Source organism: Taudactylus pleione, unplaced genomic scaffold, assembly GCF_031769625.1.
Source record: "Taudactylus pleione unplaced genomic scaffold, aTauple2 ptg000330l, whole genome shotgun sequence".
In the NCBI taxonomy this organism is placed as follows: domain Eukaryota; kingdom Metazoa; phylum Chordata; class Amphibia; order Anura; family Myobatrachidae; genus Taudactylus; species Taudactylus pleione.
In genome coordinates, this window is record NW_028284731.1 from 2812888 (window position 1) to 2838526 (window position 25639).

Sequence of the window (25639 nt, forward strand, 5' to 3'; positions counted from 1 at the left end):
TGGCAGGAGGACACCACGCTAAGTGTATCTCCCTGCTATAGTGTTACCCCCTCCTCCCTATAACAACCTAGTGCTGGATAATGTGATGGCAGGAGGACACCACGCTAAGTGTGTCTCCCCCCTATAGTGTTACCCCCTCCTCCCTATAACCGGCCTAGTGCTGGATAATGTGATGGCAGGAGGACACCACGCTAAGTGTATCTCCCTGCTATAGTGTTACCCCCTCCTCCCTATAACAACCTAGTGCTGGATAATGTGATGGCAGGAGGACACCACGCTAAGTGTGTCTCCCCCCTATAGTGTTACCCCCTCCTCCCTATAACCGGCCTAGTGCTGGATAATGTGATGGCAGGAGGACACCACGCTAAGTGTGTCTCCCCCCTATAGTATTACCCCCTTCCTCCCTATAACCAGCCTTGTGCTGGATAATGTGATGGCGGAGGACACCACGCTAAGTGTGGCTCCCTGCTATAGTGTTACCCCCTTCCTCCCTATAACCAGCCTTGTGCTGGATAATGTGATGGCAGGAGGACACCACGCTAAGTGTGTCTCATTGCTATAGTGTTACCCCTTTCTCCCTATAACCAGCCTAGTGCTGGATAACGTGATGGCAGGAGGACACCACGCTAAGTGTGTCTCCCTGCTATATGTTACCCCCTCCTCCCAATAACCAGCCTAGTGCTGGAAATGTGATGGCAGGAGGACACCACACTAAGTGTGTCTCCATGCTATAATGTTACCCCTTTCCTCCCTATAACCAGCCTTGTGCTGGATAATGTGATGGCAGGAGGACACCACGCTAAGTGTGTTCTACTATAGTGTTACCCCTTTCTCCCTATAACCAGCCTAGTGCTGGATAACGTGATGGCAGGAGGACACCACGCTAAGTGTGTCTCCCTGCTATATGTTACCCCCTCCTCCCTATAACCAGCCTAGTGCTGGATAATGTGATGGCAGGAGGACACCACGCTAAGTGTGTCTCCCTGCTATAGTGTTACCCCCTTCCTCCCTATAACCAGCCTTGTGCTGGATAATGTGATGGCAGGAGGACACCACGCTAAGTGTGTCTACCTGCTATATGTTAACCCCTCCTCCCGATAACCAGCCTAGTGCTGGATAATGTGATGGCGGAGGACACCACGCTAAGTGTGTCTCCCTGCTATAGTAAACCCCCTCCTCCCTATAACCAGCCTTGTGCTGGATAATGTGATGGCAGGAGGACACCACGCTAAGTGTGTCTCCCTGCTATAGTGTTACCCCCTTCCTCTCTATAACCAGCCTTGTGCTGGATAATGTGATGGCAGGAGGACACCACGCTAAGTGTGTCTCCCTGCTATAGTGTTACCCCCTTCCTCCCTATAACCAGCCTAGTGCTGGTTATCGGAAGAAAAGGTGAACCCCACACAGATTTTTTTTCCTGTATTCCAATACCAGACCATGCTCAGAGGTGTGGGGTTTTTACTAATTTAGAGAAAGACCCCAATTGTCAAATTTGTTGACCAAGGCTATGTAACCCTTGAAAAACTACTTGGTAATTATTCAAAATGCATGGTGCATGTGCCCACATTACTGCCCTATTTATGCCCAAATCCTTGCTGGTCAAGGCCACTATGTGGGTTTCAAGTGTAACATTTGATGACCGAAGCTAGTTAACCCCTGCACAACTACAGCTTCTTATTCAAAATGACAAAATGTGGTGCCTATGCCCGCTTTACTGCCCTATTCATGCCAAAATCATTGTTGGTCAAGGCAAATGACAAGTGGGTGATATGTACCAGACCACCCCCTGTGGGTCTCAAGTGTAACATTTGATGACCGAAGCTAGTTAACCCCTGCATAACTACAGCTTCTTATTCAAAATTCAAAATTCTGGTGCCTGTGCCCACTTTACTGCCCTATTCATGCCAAAATCCTTGTTGTGCCAGGAAAATAATAATTGTAAACTGTGTGAGGGACACAATTCTTTGTTTGCATAGTGTTAGTTTAGTGATCTAACTTTATTTAAATGTTTTAATGTAACATTTTCTGAATAAGAAGCTGGAGCTTGAATAAGAAGTGAATAAGAAATTAATAAGAAGCTGGCCGAATAAGAAGCCAACTTCAGCCTCGTAAGAAATGCCTAGGGTGCCAAGAAACCTTGCACTGGTCCTGGCCCCAGTGAGTATACCCTGTAAGAAACCTCTCACTGCATCCATGTCAGTCAATACTGGCTTATGCAAACCTGCACCTGTGCTAACATCGCTATTTTGCTCTGCAAACTCATATTTTTTAATGGAAATTTAGTTGCACTATAGGAACCCAAACACAGAACAGGTTTTCCTGACAGAGTATGGAAATTTTTATTTAGAAAACTACTTAGCAGAAATCACGCATACCTTTATTATTGATACAATGGGTTAAGTCCTGAGCAGCTCTTTACTAATGGAAGACAGGCAGCATGATTCCTGCCATACTAGCAGCAGGGAGCTTGTTTCATGCAGCAAAGTCGTGTGGAGATATACAGAGGTAAACAGAGGCTCTTTCTCATAACACAAGACTACCTGCAGGGGGGGCTGAGCTCCCTCCTCCTATCTCATGCAGTTCTCGCTCTCACACTTTGGAGGAGCCAGCAGCAGCAGGGAAAGCAGAAGAAGAATACATGCTCATATATCTGCGCTTCCAACCTGTGGCTGCAGCAGTGTTCCATCCACTACATACATGGTGCTGAGATCACTCTTCTTTAGGAGCCGTCAGCTGCCAGTCCATGACATATGGGTGAATTAAGGAGGCACTGCCTTACTAATGTGGCATGAAGTGGTGAGGTCCCCTGGATGTTGAGTTGGTCAATCTGCCACGCTGAAGGGAAGAGTACACGGAAGGTGTTTCTCTGAATAGGGCATCAATGACCATGGCAGTAGGAATATAAAAGGATATTTAATTCACCCGAAAACTAATCCAAATACAATCAGCAACATAGTGCTGCCCAGAATGGATGCAGGAGTACTACGGAGGTCCTCTGCTGGTATTACAGGGCTGTGTGTGGGCTCCTGCTGACCACAGTCCTCTATCTGGAGTCACTGTTACAACTTGATTTGAGTCACCCTCCGTCATGGCCAGGAACACTGCTCTCTACTTCAGGCTGGTAGAAGGGAAGAACCTGCCCGCTAAGGATGTGTAAGTCATGCCCTTTCCTGTATTATGTCCCTCACCCCATTCATGAAGTTTATACAACCGGGAGGCAGGTAGCACGCTGCAGCTGCTGGGTATATAGGCTCATCATGGCTCACAGTATTGACAGTAGTACATGAGAACTTGGCACAAAATGGAACATGCTTCTGGTCTTCCACCAAATGCCACCCCATACTTCTATTTTCATTTCTTATATTGGGGGGAAAAAATGTATGTATGTGGTTACAGTGATTTCGCAGAGTAGGTCCCTGACATGTTTCCCTGCATTTGACAGTTAATATAATATCGCTCATTGGAAATGAAAGTTTTCCAAGCACTCCTTCTAAACTTGGGTTGTGACTTGCTAATGATATTAAGGAGATGGCAAAGTGCAGGTAAATGCATTCATGTAAGGATATTAGAGTTTTCTTAGCTATTCCATTATTGCTAAGGACAACAGGGAGATGTTTTGTTAGGGAGTAATAACTTAATAAGCAATATGGGAAGCAGCACATAAAGTCTACATTCATATGGTTGAAGCTTGGTTCATAATTGGCTAGTTTTATATTAGCAAATATTGTACACAAGTTACTTCAACATGGGATATATTTACCATTAAAAATACTTGCCGGCTTTACATTTCATTTAGTATGGCTGCATCTCACAATACTATTATTATACTAGTATTTATCAATACCCACTTGTTCCTCAAGGTCCAGCAGTATCTCCCTCCTAGGTGGGGTTCTCTTCTGTGTTGATTAGCATGGAAATAGCTGCTCAACCCGGGGGGATAGAGCGAAGCCATAAAAGCTTCAGGTTTCGTTGGGTCTTCATTGCTGGCAATGGGGACATTTTTGGTAACAAGATAAATAAATGGCATTAACTAGCTGCTTAAAGCTAGGCTTTTCCGTCATTGATAAATATAGTTAAGGGAATGGCGGTATTTGATGGTAAGTGTGTTAAGGCTGGCGAAAGCTCTTATGGTAAATTATCCCAAAGCAGTGATGAGTCTATCTTTTGGCGGAAACGTGGCTTTTCACTGCTTCATATATAGAATTGAGGGTGCTATGTAGATGTAAGCAGATTTTACAAGTATTGCATTCACTGGTTTAGGGCTGCAAATGGAGTCCGCATGATTGACCATTATTAACTGAGTGTTTCTTGTGTACCAATTTATTCATTATTCATTTCTTATACATCATTCACATATTACAGAGCGCTTTACAGAGAATATTTAGCATTTATATTAGTCTCTGCCCCAGTGGAGCTTGCAATCTATATTCTCTACCACATGGATACACATACAAGCATGGGTTAGTTTTTGTTAGAAGCCAATCAACTTACCAGTATGTTTTTGGATTGCTGGAGGAAACCAGAGTACCTGGAGAAAACCCACACAAACACAGGGAGAACATGCGAAATCGGTATGATATAGTGACGGCTGAATAGCCGCCGGTTCTCATACCGATGCCAAAAACCAGGACATCCCGACAGCGGCCCATAAGTACTGGTAACACTGGTATGTAACACACAGCGCCATTGTTAGCAGGTGCTATGTGCTACCGGGCAAGAAGCAAAAAAAACCCCCAGCTTTTTGGCGCTTCGTAAGTGCTGATCACACTTCGCTGCCATGGTTAACTTTGGCTACAGCATTATTTGCAGAGGCTGAAGGCTCTGCTGGAGAAATCCCTGATTTACTGCCTGACGATTTAATAATGAAAATAGGTAAAGTTTGGGCCAGAGTCCTACCTGTTTGGAATTTGCATGTTCTCCCTGTGTTTTCTTGGGTCAACCTTTTAGCACATTTCAGAGAAGCGGTTGTAACCCTTTATTCGGCCAAAATGCTGAAAAACGGGGTTATCACTGCTTGATACAGGTACTACATAGTGTTATATTAGCTTGGCAATTCTATTTGTCTGGTTTGTATAAAATATACAGGTAATTTAAATAACTACTGATTAAAATGTCGACATGTGTTAGGGCAGTGGTCCCCAACCTTAGCTGGGGAGTGAGCTACTTGAGAAAAATTAAACCTCCTGAAGAGCTACTAAAATTGTAGAAAAAAAACCAACAATGCATTCAATTATTACAGTGATATCGTTGTAATTTGTAAATAAAATTTAAGTACAGGCACATTTCACTGTTAATTACTGACTCCAAGGAGGTATATGCAGTAGAGGAGCAAAAGATATAGGCAGGGCTGCTGTGCGATTTTCCGGGAGGGCTTGGCGAGAGTCACTTGCTCCAGACCATGGCGTAGACGCCGTGGATGGAACCACGGGGAAGCACGTCAGTTGATTGCCGTAGAGGCTGCGGCAATCACCTGAAGTGCTTGCCTGTGGTTCCACCCATGGCGTCGACGCCATGGGGGAGCGAGCGACAGTGGTCACTTCCTCCTAGTTGACTCTGCAGTACTGCAGCTAGGTGAGCTACCAAAATTAAGACCGCGAGCTACCGATAGCTCATGAGCTACAGGTTGGAGCCAACTTTGTTAGGATATTTATGGGTCTATTTATTAAACTGCGATGAACCATAACTCTGCAGACCTTTATCTGTATATAAGTGCTTACTGCTGTCCCCATAAATATCCATTGGAATCAGACAATTTATCAAGAGTAACATAATCTCAGGATGACCAATGGGGAACAGTAAAGCTGGACATGCTGGATCTAGCTGGGTCAAATAACAATCAGCATGCACGTACGCTATCACAAATGCGCATATCAGTTAATCGGCAAACAATTGATGAATAAGGGTTTTTGGCAGTTTCCCTGCAGAGCCCCAGCATGTAAAATTGCAGAAGTACATAATCTCATATATAAAATTCATTGGTATGTGGGTCCGGTTATTCATTTGGACACCCCTGCACCGATTGGGATTAAACCAATGCGAGGTGGTCCAGTTTGTTCATGGCCAGGTTTTAGGGGGGTTAGGGTCCCGGTCAGACGCTGGGCAGAACTTTGACCTGGGGAGTCTATTCTGAGACTTCCACTGGATGGATTTGGACGAAAACTTCACAGAGGGGTGAATATTGGTCGGGGATGCCTAACTTATTAACTTTAAGATTTAAACCTGGGCAACGCCGGGTACTTCAGCTAGTAATTTATATCTGTGATATACAGCGATATATAATGATAGTTACCAGCATCCCACTGACACCAATGAGAAATGGACTTAAGCTCCAATGGAGCAGGCACTGAAGTGAATGACAAATATTCTATGTACGATACTGGTTAATTTGTGGAACTAAATAAATACATTATATTAATTATTCATTATTAATTATCTAGAAGCCAGTGACTGAAGAGTCTATTTATTAAGCCAGTGGTTACCAAACTCAGGGCCTGATTCACTACCGTACTCAACTGCGTATGCAATTACGATTACGCACGCAGTTCAATGCCGATAGTATGCTAATTCATTGCGATCGCTATCCCATCACAGCACTGCGCAAGGACGCCCACTTTACTCAGCACACATACGTACTGTTTAGCAAGACTGCAAAACCATTGGTACCATCGCAGCCTCACGCACACTTGCACAAGCCCTGACCTTACTCAGAAATTGCTAACTTCCACGTACGCTACGAGGCCTCAGACTGCGTAGGCCATTGCAATGGATAATTTATGCATGCCCCTGCAACGGCGTGCGAACGCACTGGGACGCCTGCGTTTCGCAGACTACGCCCCGTTACCACCCACAAACGGAACTTCCTGTCAATCACTCTGCAATTGGTCTGCATAGTTACTGCGATCGCAGTCCCAATCGCAGTGGCTGGTTTGCGCACGCCCACTGCAATGCGTATGCATGCGCAGTGTGAAACAATCTGCATATTGCGTGCATAATCGTAGTTGCTTACGGTAGTAAATCAAGCCCTCAGTCCTCAAAGGCACCCTAACAGTCCACCTTTTTAGCATATCCATATTTGACAACAGATGGTTAAAGTTGCTGACACACTAATTAGGTGCTCAAGCATAGATATCCTTAAAACCTGGACTGTTAGGGTGTCTTGAGGACTAAGGGCCTGATTAGCTTTGGGAATAGAGTAACAAGAGCTAAACCTGGGTTATTGCAGGGTTAACCTGGGTTGCTGTTATGTGTAAAAGGGGAAAGGGTTGTATTCCCGGGTTGAGTGTCCCGGCAATCCAACCCAGGTAACTTGCAGGGTTTAACACGGGAACGATACCTGAAACCCTGCAGTGTAAACGGAATCGGTATGATTTACCGCCGAACCCATGCCTGACGGTTGGAATCCCGACAGCGGCATCCCGGCAGAAAAAGAAATTCCTATCGTCCAAGGTGGGTACTAACTAACCTATTTCTACCCTCTAACCCTAACCCTCCCTCAGCAGCATGGCATCGCTCACGATATCACCAGATGGGGCTGCATGTACAGCCGATTGGGGATATCGTAAACGACCAGCGGGAACACGCATCGTTGGTCGTTTACTGCAGCGGTGGGGAACCTTTTTTCTGCCGATCGCCATTTTGATATATATAACATTATTTGGTGCAAGCCACGCCCCTCCATGTGATGTCACACGGGGCGGGACCACAATCGCCGGTGAGCATCCTGAGGGTGTTCCGGGGAGCTGTAAGGGCAGAGGTGTGAACATCTTTAGCGTCCTAAGGATGCTCCAGGCGGCACTGCTGCATAGATTCTGGCTGCAGGGTGCCATTCAGGGCACCCTGATAGCCAGGCAAGGCTAGCAGATAAAAGCTCAGAGGACCAGACCAAATGATTCCGCGGGCCTTATACGGCCCCCGGGCCTGAGGTTCCCCATCCCTGGTTTTACCGCATACACACAGCCCGATGGTGTGAAAGATTGAACGAAAAAGATATTGTTATCGTTCAATTGTTCAAAATATCGGCAAGTACTGTATGTACGCGGCTTTAGGTGGAAAAGAGGTATTAGATATAGAAAGCAACTGTGAACCTGGACAAACCATGTTCCAATGTAAGAGGTGCAAATACATACATTTATTTTGCATTTGGAAAAATACTGGCTGCTTTTGTATGTAGCCCACAAATACTGCACAGCTTTATAATTACACTGCAATTTAGATTTCAGTTTGGATACACCCCTCCCAAAGCTAAATCTCTGCATATATTAAATCTGCTCCACCTGCTGTGCTGCATGGTTCTACCAAGATGCACAGTTACTTGCTATATCTTACTCTATTCACAAAGCTGAATCAGGCCCTGAGTTTGGAAAACGCTGTATTAAGCGGTGAAGAGCCTATAATCTATTGAAATGGCGGATTCATCTTATTTAACAATTTCTCTTATATAAAAGATTTCTCTGATGTTAACCTACTGTAGTTACCGGTGCATACTGCCATCCCCATAGACCTCTACGGGGAAAGGTAAAATACTCAATTCAACAAGTGGCATAAAGATGGTATTAGTTACCTTTTTTTATGAGACCCAGCTGGTCTGGACATGCCTTGGCCCTGATTCAGACCCACTCGCGAGCGGCTGTCCGCTCGCAAGTGCGTCGATGTTCTACACTGAGCATGCGCACGACGGAGGGAGCTCCGTCGTGCGCATGCGCCAGACGCGACGAGCGAAGGAAAGTCCTTCGCTCGTTGTGTCTGATCAAAGGGGGCGTGCTGTCGATGTTGATTGACAGCACGCCCCCTTTGGTGGGCGTGCCGGGGGTGTGCCTCCCTGACGGGGGCGTTCCCACGGGAACGCCTCCCGTCAGAAGCCGGCCCACTGACATCACTAGTGATGTCAGTGGGAGTGATTTTGGCTCTGATAGAGCCAAAATCACTCCGGAGCTTGCGGTTGAAAACCTCAACCGCAGGCTCCGGCTCGCAGTTTCGATGGTCGCGATGGTCAAGACCATCGCGGCCATCAAACTGCACGCTCGTATAGGCTGTTTGTGGTGACCCACAGCTATACGAGCGTCCAGGAGGACGCTCCATTTTTTAGGAGGGCGGCCCTCATTCAGAGCGTGCGCTCTGCTCAGAGCGTACGGCTCTGAATGAGGGCCTTTATCTCTTGCTGGGTTACAACACTATGAGCTGTTTTTAGATAGTTAGTATGCCGGCGGTTGGGATGCCATCCGTCGAAAGCCTGACCCGGGACTAAAGATAGGCGTCGAAATCCCGATACCAGTCTATATCCCGACGCCGGAATCTCGACATCCGCCATCACAAATGAAGGTACACCGGGGCATCTTAGCTGTTAGCCACAGAGGTGGGGAGAATTAGGTTTAGGCACCAAAGGGGGGTTAGGGTTAGGCTTTGGTGGTGAAGTTAGGGTTAGGCACGGAGCAGGGTGGGTTAGGGTAGGGCTAGAAAAATACTTACCATTACTTCCTATGGGTGTCGGAATTCTGGCTGTTGGGATGCCGCTGTTGGTATTCTGACCAGCGGCATCCCGACAGCCGGGATTTCATACCCAACCCCTGTAAAATGTATCAATACTATATGCATTGATACTTACTACCAACTACTAGACACTTATGAGAAATAGCCCCCTGAGTAGTCTTCAGTTTTCTGCATTCCAACCATGTAAAAAAACCACTGCATCCCATAAAATATACCTTAGTATTATATTCACCCGGTCCACAGATTAAAGTATGTGCATTTCAGATTATTAGTTATATTAGCGTAACAGTACATGGTAGTAGAAATTAAAGCCTGAAAATGGCTCAGTGATGTATAGAATCTACGTGGCTGATTGTACTGTAGAGGAGGAATCGGTATGAGATGCCGGGCGCTCGGGATCCCGGCATTTGGGATTTTGGCGCCGGTAATAGGTGTGTCAGCATCCAGACCACCGGGATGCCGAACGCATACTGTAGAGGACACTGCTTTTTTTTTTCATTATTATATCTTTATTGCACAAAGATTACATATTACAAAAATATTAAAAAGAAAAAATGATTTTACATTAACACTTTTTATATATCTTCACAAATTTCTTTACACATCAATTCCATCTGAAGAAGTTTATTGATCTTTATATCCATTAGGTCCTTTATCCAGTTTTTACATGCTTTTCGACTAGCCCTTAACTCTAATTATTGCACTTTCTTAATTCCTCACATTCCCTTCATTCCATCTTATTTCCAAAAAACATTCCCTAATTCTATCTTGTATTGTTTTGGATAAGGTTTGGATATATCTACCCCATGTCTCATAAAACATCCCTATATTTCTTTCTTTCTGCATGGATGTCTCTACCCAATCCATTCTAAAAATGTAATATAATTTATCTAGGAATATAGATATGGACAGTTTTGTTGGCTGAATCCAAGCCTGCAGTATCGTTTTTTTTGCCGCCACAAATATTGCAAGTATTAACTTCTGAATTCCACGTGTATCTTTCCTGTCCTGAGGCCTATTATTAAATATAGCCCATTCTGCATTTATCCTAAGATCTTTTTCCACATATAAATTTATGAAACCTTCAATTCTTTTCCAGAACCTCCTAATGATCGGGCACTCCCATAGACAGTGAATAATATCTGCCGCTCTCCTTCCACATTTTACACATCTACAAGAGGAAGATAGGCCTATCTCTCTTCGTCTCAATGGGGACAGATATGCCCTCTGTTGAATTTTAAGGAACATCTCCAGGAATGTCTGTATTGGAAGTAGGCTAGATGCTTTACTCAGCGCCTTATATAGTGTTTCCAGAGACGTATTCGGGAATTTCTCCTTCCATCTAGAGGACACTGGTTTGATGTTCATTAATCTGGCTTGGTAGAGAAACTTAACCGACAGCCTTTTCACAGATAGGTCATTTAAAAAATAATTGTCCTGTGTGTCTCAGCCTGTGGGTTTTATATGCCGCTCGCCCATTTTCATGATAAATTTTTGATTCCAAAAACCTAGCACAGCTCTTCTAAGCTGCATTTACTAAATTGCACATCTAAGGACCAGGTGGACATAATGCTTTGTGAATAATGTGAACTGACTGCTATTACTTTGCCAAGTAGAATTGCATGATTATTACTAGCTTATACATTAGGTTTCTGGATTTTTATACCTCTCAATATTAGATATAAATGGAGTGCCATGGCTTTTCTTCTTGCTTGGCATAGATTATTACTGTGCTTTTGGCTTCAATGAACAACTTTATAAAGCGCTTATACTGAACTGGTTTCTTTCATTGAGGTCCGTTTTGCTGACTTAATGTGCACCAGGCTTCCATCTCAGGTTTAATGTGGCATAAAATGAATTGAGTAAAACTGCTAGTTTTACCATAGAAACTAGAAGCGTGACAGAGCTTAGAGAGGTGAAAATGAAGAAAGATATTTTCATTCAAACTGCAGCACATGGGGGACAGGGTAGTTTTGGTGAATACTTCATACCTGCAGACGCATTCGGTATGGAATGCCGGCTGCCGCATGACCGGCAGTGTGAAAACCGGCTGCGGCAGCCCGACAAAACAGCAGAGCCCGGCAGCGGAAGACCGACAGCGCTAGAAATCCCGATCGTCTAAAGGTAAGTATAAACTATTCTATTCTAACCCCCTAACCCTAACCCTCCTTAGGGGTGCCTAACCCTAACCTCCCCCCCAAGTGCCTAATCCTAACCTCCCCCCTCTAAGTGCCTAACCCTAACCCCCCCTTCACCGCTACCTAAACCTAAATCCCAGGGGGGGTGCCTAACCCTAAGACCCAGGGGGGGTGCCTAACCCTAACCCTCCCTCCCCCTAGCCTAACCCTCCCGGGGGGTGCCTAACCCTAAGTCCCCCCCGGGTGGCCTAAACCTAACCCTCCCCCCCCCGCGGCTGTCCGCTTGTGACGCCTGGCATCCCTTCGATCGGGATGCCGGGCGCCGGTGTCGGGAAAATGACAGGCGTCTGGATTATAGACGCCTGTCATTTAACCCTAGCCGGGATTAAGGATTCTAGATGCCGGCGGTCGGGATTGTGACCGCTGGCATCTTAAACGTATCCCCTGCAGATATGTTTAAGTATCACAGCCTCCATGACTATAGACCATTATGCTTCTTGCCCCTCTATTGCTATATATCCACCTATGAGAGCCGGCACCATTGGACCGAAATCACGTAACAAGGTGCTGTGGGACACAAATGGCCAGAGTTTACCATATAAAGTCTCAACGTTTTAAGGGGAGGAACATACCAGGCAACTCAATGCTACTTGATTCACTGATACCTGATTCCATACTTTAAGGTTACCAATACTGTGCCTGGATACTCATCAGTCATCTGGCATTAAAGGGGTGGCTCAGTTAGCTTTGAGTAGTCTCGTCCTACGAGTAAGTGCGCGCACATGCAGTGTTTATACTTGATGTACTGCTACCATCATTTCCACGTTGTGTAACAGCTCATCGCACTATTCTCAATTAACTGAATCAACCCATAAGTCTTGGTGGTAACCACAAAACATGACAGTACATTCCTCTGGGTAGATCTGTTTAGGACTGCTGTCAAGTAAGATCACAGTGATCACCCTCACCATTGGGAGTTACTGACCTAATGTTACCCTTAATTGCAACACAGACTGTGATATATATTAGGCATGCTGCAAAAGCATTACCAGTTAAGGTGCATACACACGGCCAGATTTGTCAGATGTGTCAGATGAACGATCTGAACTATTTGATGAACGATTTGACCAACGATTTGAACAATTTGAACGATTTTTTACTGCATTAAAATGAATGAAATCGTCCAAAACTGACTGCAAACACATCAGATGTCAGTTATCGTTATCTGACCATTGGGAACGCGCATTGTTCATTGTTCAAACATGTCAGATATGTCAGATTGAACGATTTTTAAAATCGTTATTGTTCAGATCTGAAGAAAAATCTGACCGTGTGTATGCACCATTACAAATGTACAAACTTCAGCCTATATGTAATTGCCATTCATATTGTATATTATGTAGTATATATTTATACAAATTTTTTACATTTTATTATTATTAATTAAAAAAAACAATCGTAAAAACAGACAGTACAAACAGACCCAAAGTTAGCATTGCTGTGACAGTCACCTTCCCCAATGACAAACAGGAAAGGTTGGATGGCTTTCACATAGGTGTCAGAAAGACAAGGGTGAGTCTGCATGCTAATCGGCCAGATCTGATTTCTCGCCCCAATTTTCAACCCCTTTTCATCATTATCTTGGTATATTTCCAAGACTCCATAAATAGAATTATTAAGCATACAAAATCTAACATAAAGCATAAAACAGAGCAAGTATATAGAAGTACATTAAATTATATAAATTCAGCTTTAACATGAAACATAACAGGTACAAACGATGTAGACACAGGAAGTACATACATGAGACAGAGAGTAAAGTATCATTATGGTGCATACACACGAGTCGATTTTCAGGACGATTTAAACTATGTAATTTATCGTTTGATCGTTTAAATCGTCCTTTTGTAACCCCCTAAAATGACCAAACGATCAAACGCATGCAGACCAACCTGGTCGATATCGACCTGGTTAGCCTGTTTACTATAGCGACCCACGATCGTTGATTGCGGGATCGTTCAGTCGTCTGGGGGATGCTGCATGTGCTGGATGTTCGATAACGATCATCCAGCACATGCTGGTCTATCAGACAACGATATTGGGTCGATCAGACGATATCTGGTTGTTGTCTGATCGACACGTGTGTACGGGATATAACCCTAAAGGTGCGTATTCACTAGGCGATTAAAATGAGCGATTGAATAATGACATCGTTATCGTTCAATCGCTCATTAATCATTCACAAATCGTGCATTAAAATGTCAAAAACGACCAGCGTTGCGCACTCCCGCTGGTCGCTTTCGACATCAATCATCGCCTGAACATGCCTGTCAATCTGCCGATAACGACAGATTGGGCATGTTCGGGGATGAGGGAGGGTGCCTGCACTGAACAATATATCGTTCAGTGTAGGCATTTAACAAGATGAGAAACGACTGTTGTTCCTCTATTGGCAAGTGGACACGCACCTTAACTCCTAACCCACCTTTCCCCTATGCTAACCCTCCCCCCACCCCCCACAGCCTAACCCTCTCCCTAGTGCCTAACCCTAATACTTACTGTCGGGATGTCAGTGGTCGGTATTCTGGGCCTGATTCAGAGCCGCTTGTAAGCGGCCGCTCGTTCGCTCCGAGCGATGTTCGCACATCTGCGTATGCGTATGGGTTGTAATGCGCATGCGCCAACCAGTCAGTGCGGTCGGAAATCGTGTGCTCGCAAAATAGCGAATGCCTGCTAATTTGAGTGACAGGATGAGGAGTTTGTGGGTGGTAACAGGGGAAGGTGCTTGAAAACGGGGAGTGGAGATCCGAACGCAGGCGTGCCAAACGGTCAAAACGGGCGTTTTAAGGGTGTGCATAATTAACAAAGCAGCGTCATCGACCACGTCACTTGGTTGTCTTTTAGTCTGAACTGCTCGCATGATTGCGGTAGGAAAATGCTACCACAAGAATAGCGAGCAGTTCATACGCCTTTCAATGTACTCGATTAATCTAATAAATAGCGGAGATGACGTGTGATGCGAGCGGCCAGGGGACGTCTTTACAAAATGGCGAGCGCATGGTTCGTTCGCTCGCTCAGACATAGAGGCGTCAACAGACCGCAAAGAGCGAGCGCTCAATGTAAATAGCCAGCCCCTTTTTCTGAATGAGCGTCCGAAAATAGCGTCCGGCTCTGAATCAGGCCCTCTGACCGCCAGGGATGCCGACTACATTCCATGAGAGCTTAAAGTCTAAAGCCGAGGCAATGGGAGCTACCAGGAAGTGATAGGTCAGATGCAGAGGTCTTGAGAAGAAGTCAGAGTTGTATGCAGAAGAATCTCTGGTGAAAGCTTTGTAGGTGAGAGTGAGCAGCTGAGCAGCTTGAATTAAATTCTAGAGGAAATCGAAGCAGAGCGTTTGAGCTGGGGGCAGACAAAGTACTGAGTAGAGGGTTAGAGCCAGTATATTTTTTCCTCTTGTATCCATCTGAGGACACTGCATTACTTACATGTGTGTCAGAGTGTGTGGCACTAGCAGTTTTGCACTAAAATAATCAAGAGAAAAACCTTTCTACTCTAACCCCTCCCACCTCTACCGGATCCTCAGTTTTTTGTTTAAAGTAATGGTGGGTACATATCTCTACAATCCTTGGCTAGATCACCTGTTATCGGGTGATATGGCAGAAGATTGTATATGTGTGTATGCAGGACCTTGGCAGGATCGTTAGCTGATAAACGGCTTATACTGCTCCTGCAATGGTCGGGAGGTTACATTTTATGGGCTGTTTAATATTTGTCGGCCCGACCTCCTGATCCCATAGAAGCCTGTACACAACACACTGGGGGAGATGTACGAAGCCCAGAATCGGTATCAGCGCACGTTATGTGCGCTGATACCGCTTCTCCCCGATGTATGATCGGGGGTCTGGGCAGTAAATGGCAGGGGCGCTATGCGGCCCTGTCATTATCGGCGCTGCTATCTACAACGTATGACCGTTCGGCCGGCTGTAGCTGTCGTTATCGACAGCTACAACCTGGCGCTGCCCTATCTCCACAGCAGGGACAGCGCTGTCCCTGCTGGGGCTGCTGCCGGCTCCAGGCTGCGCGCGGGGATCTCGCAATACTTGCGAGATCCCGCGCATGCTCAGAGGAGCTGGCCGGGACAGAGACACAGCGCATCAGCACTAGGCTGATGCGCTGCTGTCTCTAGCGGGTAGCGCCGGAGGCGGGAGTTAACGCTCCCCCTCTCCGGCCGATGAGATGTTTATACATCTCATCGGTAGTGCTTCCTGCTTCGCCTTGGTAAAGAGGCGAAGCGGAAAGCGTTATAGCGGCACGGTAAGTGCCGCTATAATACATCTACCCCACTGTGCTATGTCTGCACAGTGTGTACGGTGCATGACTGATTGGGTTTAAGCCTATCAGCTGCTGATCGAAAACGTCTGTACCCAGCTGTGCTGGTCTAGAGGCTTTTTCATGCAGGGACACAATGCTGAAGAGGCACTTGGTCAGGTAAGAGCAGCCACAGGCTATCCTGGTAGTGCTGGGCTGCAACCCTTTCATTGCCGAACCTGGTATACGGCACAACATAGGTCCCTGACTGTATGTCTCTGCCACTTCCCCCATTGCGCTGTGCCGCTTCCGCAAGCGCAACTCTGCTGTTTTGGGCTAATTTATTGGGCTGGGAGAGGGCCCGTGGCAGTGTTGAATCGCCGTTCAGACCCTGCCCCGGCGCTACACTGCGGGTAGGTCAGCCCCCATTTCTCCTTAGTGGGCTCAGGGTAGTCTGTCCACCATTTTCTAGCAGACAGACCGGTTCAGCAGACTGAACACATACTGCATACAGTGGCAGAGATAAGGTATTTGTATGGGATTAACAACGGCAGCCTGCAGGGTATATGTGACAATATAGCTCGATTTTATTTATGCAAATTGTCTGTATGTGGACTTGCTGAATTCAGTTTATGATCCACATCTTACATTAGGTAGCTACTAAGATGCCAAGTAGACAGTACCCTGCACAATTCCTGTGATTAAAGATTTAGGGCCTGATTTAGAGATGAACGCAATGGCGATTCCTTACGCAGATCGATCAATTTTTTTTGCCATTGCGCATGCGTGTAAGCTGCAGTGTGCGTGCGCTGCAATCTTATTGCGATTACGGATGCAAATAGAAATACATCACAAGGTGATTGAAAAGTAGTCAGCGCTTGGTGACGGGGGTGGTCAGAAAAATGCAGGCATGCCTGTCCGTTTGAACACCGTTACATGAGAGATAGCCTCCTGCACTATTCTGGGGGTCATGATTTAGGCAGGTGCCTAGTTGTTTTTTTGTGATACAATAACAACATGTCAGGGAAACCAGGAAAAGCTTCCAAAGTTAAACAGGGCTCTGCTATGTATTTTTCATGCTCCTCTTGCTGAAAGAAATTGCCTAAGGGTTGCACAGGACCAGGTACTCTCTGCACAGCGTACAACGCTGCGGCCATGGATCCGCAGCCTGGAGGTTCCGCAAACATGTCAGTACTCCTGGAGTGGGCTAGGTTCATAGTGGGGACTATTGCAGAACTAAGACAGTCTCAGGTTATTGACTCTATTCCTTGTGCTAAGTCAGTCCCTCAGCCCCTATCTGATCCTTCAGATGAGCCACCATGGGCCCGTAGTGTGGGGAAGTGTCTGTCTGAGATAGCTGCATCTATTAATAAGATGGCAGCATCAGCTGGGGCCATTGCTATCAAAAAGCGGCCGTTACAATCCCTGGTTAATTTTCCTGGTGATTCTGACTCTACAGGCTCCTCTCATGAGCAGGATAGGTGGACCTTGATTGGAAATATACTGTACCTCAGATTGGGAGGAGGATTCCCCTGCTGTCGGGTGCTCGCCATTTAATTGACGCAGTCCTCCAGACCCTACAGATACAAAGCACTGAATTTTCTGAGATTAGCTCTGCTTCTTTCTTTAAACAGGTGCCAGTTTTTCCAGCTTTCTCGAATTTTGTGGCAAAGTTAAAGGATGCTAGACTCAAGTCAGACACAATATTTCAGACCCTTAAAAAATGTAGGTTCCTTTATCCTTTTGCAGATTAAGGCTTTGGGAGATCCTGCCCCGGGTGGATGCACCTATTGCCAGGTTGGCTAAGGCCACAGTTATCCCTACGGTGTAGTCTGTTACCTTAACGAATAACACGAATAGGAATGATGAGTCTGTGTTGAAATCTGTATTCATCCTTACGGGTGCCTCCCTTAGGCTGGTGCCTGCTAGTGCCTGGGTCAACAGGGCCATAGACACGTGGATGGCTTGGGTGAGCGGCATTGTGTCCAGAGGGTACATTCTGGACCTGGCAGGTCCCATGCCACAAATATATTTTGTCACTCCTCTTCTCCAGGATCTGTCCAGAAGGAGGGCTCTCCTGGAGTCTGTACATTACATTTCAGATTCCATAGTTATTGTTCTAGTTCCTATTCACCAACAAGGGCTAAGGTTTTACAAAACCTTTTTCTAGTGGACAAGCCAGATGAGTCCTTCTATTCGATTCTGAATCTAAAACTGTTAATTCCTTAGCTCTTTCTGGATAATTTCAAGAAGGAGACATTTCACGCGGTTATCAGCGCCACTGAGGCCGGGGAGCCTTTGGCATCCATAAACATAATATATGCTTACCTCCATATTCCCATCTGGAAGGATTACCATCATCTTCGCTTTGCGGTAGGAGACCTACATTTTCAGTTACAGTTCTTGCCTTCGGTCTTTCCATGGCTCCCAGGGTGTTCACGAAAGTCATGGCACATATGGTGTCCTTACTAAAAGGCGTAGGGATTACTGTAATTCCATATTTGGACAACCTGTTACTAAAGGCTCCATCAGAGGTCCTTCTGCATCAACATCTGCATGTAGCAGTGGACACAGATTCACTGCTGGATTGTGAACTTTCCCAAGTCAAACTTCCTCCCACCTCAAAGGATGGTGTTCTTGGGTCTCCTGTTCAACACTCAGTGCCAGTGGGTCATTCTTCCCTTGCAGAAAATTCTGGACCTCCGATCCCTTCGGCAACTGCTTCGGGTTTCGATTCTCTGGTGTATGCAACTGCTGAGGTATATGGTAGCTGCCTTCAAGGTAGTTCCGTTCTCCAGATTTCATACCCAGATGCTTCAGAACCAGATTCTATGTCATTGGTCCAGGACGAATTCCCGTCTGGACAGAAAACTTTTCAGGCTGTCTCTCCAGACATGCCAATCAGTACTGTGGTGGCTCCACACCGCAAATCTGACCAGGGGCTCCCCCTTTTTGATTTAGAACTGGGTGCTTGTCATGACTGATGCCAGCTTGGCGAGCAGTCATTCTGGACCAGCATTTTCAGGGTCTTTGGTCCACCACAGAGTCCGCTTTCGTCATCAACATCCTACAGTTGAGGGCATTCAGGAATGCCCTGGTTTCGGATCCAGTCAGACAAGCATGGTGTAATTTTAAGTGTTCAGGCCATGATGGAAGTATCTCACATCCATTATTGAGCGTGTACTGTAACCTGTACATCTCATGGTGCGAGAGCATCAAGGTTTTTCAGCTGCTGACTTTTGTTTACCACACCTCTTAACCTTTCTTTCAGACATGATTGGCTTCCATTCCAGAGGTTCAGACCTTCCTTGAGGTTTCCCTTCGCATTCAGTCACAGTATATACCTGTCCCTCTGTGGGATTTGAACTTGCTGTTGGAGGTTCTCCAGAAGATGCCTTTCAAACCACTTCAATTAGTGCAATTGAGGTACCTTACCTTGTAGGATGTGTATGTTTCTTTTGGCCATTGCATCGGCCAGAGGTGTCTCTGAGTAGGCTGCCCTGTCCTGCAAAAACCCCTCCCGTGGTCATTTTCCACTCTGATCCGGTGGTTTTGTGGATCAAGCCGCCTTTTCTAAGTGTCTAAGCTCTATCTGAACCAGGAATTTGTTCTCCCGGCCTTTCTGCAAGATTCTTCTTCCGCCAACTTCTCATTGGACTTGTTGGATAGGATCTGTGCTCTATGGATATACCTGGACCATACATCTTCTGTTAGGTGTACAGACTTCCTGTTGGTGTTGGTTGATGCCCCAAAATGAGATTGACCGGCAAAGAGTACCATTGTTTGGTGGTTCACTTCTACCAAATGCCAAGCCTTTTTGTCCTCGGATATACCTGTAAGTAAAGCAGTGTCCCCCAGATGGATGTAAGAGGAAATTGAATTTTGTACTCACCATAAAATCCCTTCCATCCCTTCCTCATAGTCAATCTGGGGGACACTGAGATCCCTCCCTGATTTGTTGTTATTGTTGCTGTATTCTGTTCTTATTATTGCATGATACCATAGTTTATGTGCATAATTTTATGTTCTTCCTCCATCTGGCTTTGCTAAAGGAATAAACTGAGGACCCGGTGAAGGTAGGAGGGGTTAGAGGGTCTGAATTTTCTTTTGATTAAACTCCTAGTGCCACACACTCTAAACGACATGTAAGTAATGCAGTGTCCCCCAGACGGACGACGAGTAAGTGCTGACATTAGAAGCTATTGTTCATGTACAGTATACCTTCGGTATGTCAAAGAATAAAGCAAAGAAACTGTGAAAGAGATACATTATTGCTTATTCTCCAAAGATATTCTAAAATGGCCTGGATTTGCTCCCTTGAAGTAGCATCACATATCTTCAATCTTCTAATCAGTCATTCAGCCTGTTTAAATGGAGAATAGTAGTCACTCTGCTGTTTGGTATCATCATGTGCACCAACCTAAACATAAACAAGAGAAAGCAAAGGAGAAAATTGTCTGAGAAGATCAAGCCGGACTTTCCTTGGCATGGTTACATCTGATGCAATCATGTTAGAAATGCCCACCGGACGCTGCTGGAAGGTTTATCCTGAGGAGGCAGTGTCGGCAACTCCTCCCTCTCCAGGCACAGTGAAGGGCAATCCTCATAGAATCGCCCAGCTTTGGCTGCAGGAAGTCAGTCTTCCTGAAGCCAGACCTCACGGTCCTCAGGCAGCCTTGGCTGCCCTAACTTTCCTTGGCCACACTGAGGCCCTCATTCAGAGGCGGTCGGAGGATGCAGGCGGTCGCTCAGAAACTGGGCGGCCACTTGCATCCTGACCGGCCGCCTCTGTTGCGGTCGTTAGGCTGTGGGTTAACACCCACAGCTCTAACGACCGCTCGGGTGATGGTCGCGATGGTCAGAGACCATCGCGACCATCGGGGCTTACGACGAGACCCTAGGGTAGGGTCTCACTTGTCGTAAGCCCCGGATAGCTTCTGGCTCTGTCAGAGCCGGAGGCTCTCCACTGACATCACTAGTGATGTCAGTGGGGCCTCCCCCAAGCGGCAGGCGTTCCCATGCCTTCCCAACGCCTCCTTTTGGGCTGCCACCCCCCCCCGGCCCGCCTTCCAAACGGGGCGAGCTGTCAATCAACATCGACAGCTCGCCCCCTTTGGAAAGAGACCCCCTACGACCGGCACTGTCGGTCGTAGCGGGTCTCACGCATGCGCACGAGGGAGCCGGCTCCCTCATGCGCATGCGCACTGGCAAAACATCGAGGCGGCCGTGCGGTTGTAGACCCTACGGCCGCCTCTGAATAAGGTCCTGACTCTCAGACTGTGATTGGCATTCCTAACAGGTTCGCTCACAGTCTGAGCTTCCTGCAGCTGCACCAGGATGTACTTGGGATCCCGGCAGAATGAATGCCGATGCTCATAAGCCTGTTGCCGGAATCCTGATGGGTTAGAATTCCGGCGAGACAATCCCATGGGCTGCGATCCCGAAGGTAAGTTTTAGGGTTAGGGGTTAGCCACTAAGGGGAGAGTTAGGCTTAGTCTTCAGGAGGTGAGAGTTAGGGTTAGGCTGCGGGAAAGGTGGGGTAGGGTTAGGGGAAGGGTTATTAATTACTTACCTGCAGGCATTCTGAGTGCCGGGATCGCGTACTCCCCCAGTCACTCTGCCAATCCCAGGCAGAACTGCAGCAGTGATGAGCGGTCCTCAGGATCGCCCACCTCCTGCTGCTGACTTGTGTGTCGCCATTTTATATTTTTAATTATCAAGTTATATAAATAATATCTACGGGCCTATTACCTGGATTTAGTATAATTTTATTACCAAATCTGAATATGTGATTAAAAAAATAGAATAAATCAGTTTTAAATAGCTATTTACATAGGGGGCGATTCAGTTAAACGCGAATTGAATAGCGCCGGAAGCGAGCTCCCGTAGCTATTCAAATCAGTGCGCTGTGTGGTCAGAGAATGCCGGTTATCGTTCCTTAACAAGGGTATTAAGGCGCGTTAACTGGCATTCTCTGACCAAAATGCCGGGCGCGCGGCTGCTAACGCCATGCTAAGCAGAAAAAAACATCTGCGTGCTCGGCACTTTGGTCGGATTTCTTCTCACACCCTCTCTTGGGGATGCGAAAAGAAATCCTTAGCGCGCCCAAACAGCGCGGTGTATTGAATAGCTGCGGGGGCTCCCTTCCTCGGCTATTCAACATCGCGTTGAATTGAATTCCCCCATAATTTGATAATTGAGAAAGAAATATCATTTTGGGGACATTTGTGGATAAAATGTTGTCTAGTTAAGCGGTTAAGAATGACCCCAGAACAGAATTATAATGATAGAGAATGGTAGAAAAGGGCCAAGGAAAACTCACAGGCACAATGAAATCTCGAGACTATCAAGGCATTCTGGAGCGAAACACACTGCCCAGTGTTAAAAAGCTCTGTTTCTGTCACAGTTCAAGTGTCCCCAAAAGGATAATTACCCAAAATGCACAGGTAAAAGCACCCAAGAACGGATAAGAACAAACCATTGGACAATTCTTAAATGGCTTTTTATGAGCTCTGATCTGAATTCTATCAAACATCTATGGAAAGAGCAGTCTGGATAAGAATCTGACTTGTAGCATCGAATGAAGGCAGTAGTCACAGATGGCAGGTGGTACTGAAGCATATCGATAGCACTCAAACTAATTATGATGTTCTTCTGGGACTAAGTGAGTTTGGCTCTGAGTATGTATCCATTGGGCATCTAAATTGTAGCCTAGAAAGGAGTTTAATTCCTGCAGACTGGAGGGAATTCCTTTTCTCCTTAGTTATATCTGAGCAGAAAAATATTGGCAAACATGGATAGGAGCATTGAAAATGAATAGGCCTGCCATGGCTTCTTGTATGTTGCGACCACTGTTACCTCTTTTGCTGTAATGGCGTCTACTACTTTATGCTAATGCTAGTATCAGCTCTTCTTGTGTACAATGGTGCATCCTAATGAGCAAGGACTGAGGACCTCATTCAGAGTCAGTCGTTGCGGCTGCACGGTCGTAGGGGAAAGGGGCCGGATATGCAAATTAAGCGATCACAAGTTGCGGTCCTAAGATGAGATCGTTAGCTGAACGACCGAGGGTAAGAAGCGGCCGTAAGACTAAATCACGCCCCCTTCTCGTTCACCACACACGTCATCTCCTCGGATATAAGGATTAATCGCGAGCATCGGGAACCATCGGAACTGGTCGTAGTGCTTAAGGTTGACCATACCCTCTCTTAAGCACTACGATCAAGTCAGTGTACAAACCACCCATGTCACGTGTATCATGACACTACTTTGTTAATTATGCACTCCCATTAAACGCTGTTCGCATAATTAGGCACGCCTGCGTTCGGATCTCCACTCCCCCGTTTTCAAGCACCTTCCCCTGTTAACCACCCACAAACACCTCATTCTGTCACTCAAACTACCGACCTGGCTGTGTTCAAGGAGAGAGAAATTTCTGATCATAGCAGCTAGTTTGCGCACACGCATTGCGAACTTTACGCATGCGCAGTTTAGCGAACATCGGTGGCGTACGACCGTGCGGCCGCAACGACCGACTCTGAATGAGGTCCTGAGTCACATAGTTTAAATATCATCAGATGCTGTAATACCACTAGTGCCTTTAGACGCAATCAACGGTTGCATCATCGAAACTTGCATCAGCCCCATGCTAGGTGCAGATTTTCTGTCAGTGTGAGCGATTAGGCGCCTGAGTCCGCAACCAGTTCAGCATTACTCTGATAACACGCCCATAAGATGGTCCATTTTTATGCAGCCGAACAGCCACCTCTCAGTCACCGCCCAGGAATGTCCAGCACATTTCCAATGCATTTATGGTACCGTACAATTCAATTTCAACTGCGCCTCTGTACGTACATACCGTGGGACACATACGCTGTATGAGTTTCTAGGGATTTTCGCATACGCGCAGTTGCAAAAAAACAATCTGTTCTTTCTCTACACCATAAATAGTTGACTCAGTGATAAGGAAAAACAAAATTCCCAGAGGGAAACTAAAAATAAAGGGTGGGGCTTCGCAGATACTAAGTTGTATTACTGCCTTGCTTAGCCAAGCTGTACGCTCACTTCTATCAGTGCCTGGAGATGGATGGAAATCGAGACCACCAGTAGCAAACTGGCCTTTCTAGCCTTTCTGAAGGGTATTCCCTCTAATCATTGACTTCTGTCAGTCTCAGTGCACCCAGGGCCTGATTCAGAGCCGCTCGTAAGCGGCCGCTCGTTCGCTCCGAGCGATGTTCGCACATCTGCGCATGCGTATGTGTTGTAATGTGCATGCGCCAACCAGTGAGTGTGGTCGGAAATCGCGTGCTCGCAAAATAGCGAGTGCCTGCTAATTTGAGTGACAGGATGAGGCGTTTGTGGGTGGTAACAGGGGAAGGTGCTTGAAAACGGGGAGTGGAGATCCGAACGCAGGCGTGCCAAACGGTCAAAACAGGCGTTTTAAGGGTGTGCATAATTAACAAAGCAGCGTCATCGACCACGTCACTTGGTTGTCTTTTAGCCTGAACTGCTCGCATGATTGCGGTAGGAAAATGCTACCACAAGAATAGCGAGCAGTTCATACGCCTTTCGATTTACTCGATTAATCTAATAAATAGCAGAGATGACGTATGATGCGAGCGGCCAGGGGGCGTCTTTACAAAATAGCGAGCGCATGTTTCGGACGCTCGCTCAGACATAGAGTCGTTAACAGACCGCAAAGAGCGATTTAAATTTAAATAGCCAGCCCTTTTTTCTGAACGAGCGTCCGCAAATAGCGTCCGGCTCTGAATCAGGCCCCCAGTTCTCAATTTTACCTGTCAAATATGGTATTATTGCATGCGTTGCTTTCGACTGGTGTTCTATGACTGCTTTATGTTGTTTACCACTAAGGGGGGAATTCAATTAGACGAGGGGTTTACCACGCATCTAATTGATCGCGCATAATAGTATCCCCCCCCCCTAAATTGTAAATTGTGGCTTAATCCAGAGGGTAATCTTCAATACGGCCATCACCAACCCCAAACTCTGACAGCATGTCACTCACTTTTCAATGGATTCCTCTGTGCTTCCGTAATCCCACTGCGACAGCTACGCAAGCACATTGCGGCTTATACGCATGCGCAATGGTAAACAATCGCTCAATCTGCGAACGTAAATGCATTGGCATGCGCTGATGAATCAGGCCCTATGAGCCAAAGGAGTAAAAGCACCATTTTGTCCATGTGTGATACATTTCAGCATATACCTTTGTCTGACATCATCCATACTCCTCCCGTTTACACTGCAGGAATCAATATCTAAAGCATTTCTTGAACTCAAGATACGTTAATTTGCTTATGAGGTTCTCGGAATAACGGAGTACCATAGAAGGGCCAAAGAGGAGTTATAGTTCATCTGGCTTTATTTACCAATATTTAAAACATCTTTTGAATTAACTAAATATTTCACTATTTTAGATTTGAAAAAGACAGGTTTTGAAAACATGAAACTTAAGATGTATTATTATATAATAATAGAAAATAGAGAATGTGCTTTGGCAGGGATGAGAGGACAGATTGCAATTATCACAGACTGTGCACTTCATTATTTTATAGGTCTAATTAGGCCTTTTTGGTGGTTCCTTACTGTTCATTATTTAATAGTGTAAGGCTTTTGCCTTGGTGGCAGTATATATATAGATTATATTAAGGGGACTATTTATTATTTATCATGTTTTTTACCAGTC

General features: G+C 46.0%; 1 protein-coding gene across 1 annotated transcript in view; it reads left to right on the top strand.

The window, feature by feature from the left end:
* Nucleotides 1-2629: 2629 nt before the first annotated feature.
* Nucleotides 2630-25639, top strand: part of RASAL1 (RAS protein activator like 1) — an 87270-nt gene continuing 64260 nt past the window's right edge. Inside the window, exon 1 of the mRNA XM_088443495.1 lies at nucleotides 2630-3153. Coding sequence (XP_088299621.1) covers nucleotides 3089-3153 — 65 coding nt within the window. The 5' untranslated portion in view covers nucleotides 2630-3088. The remainder of the gene's footprint in view (nucleotides 3154-25639) is intronic.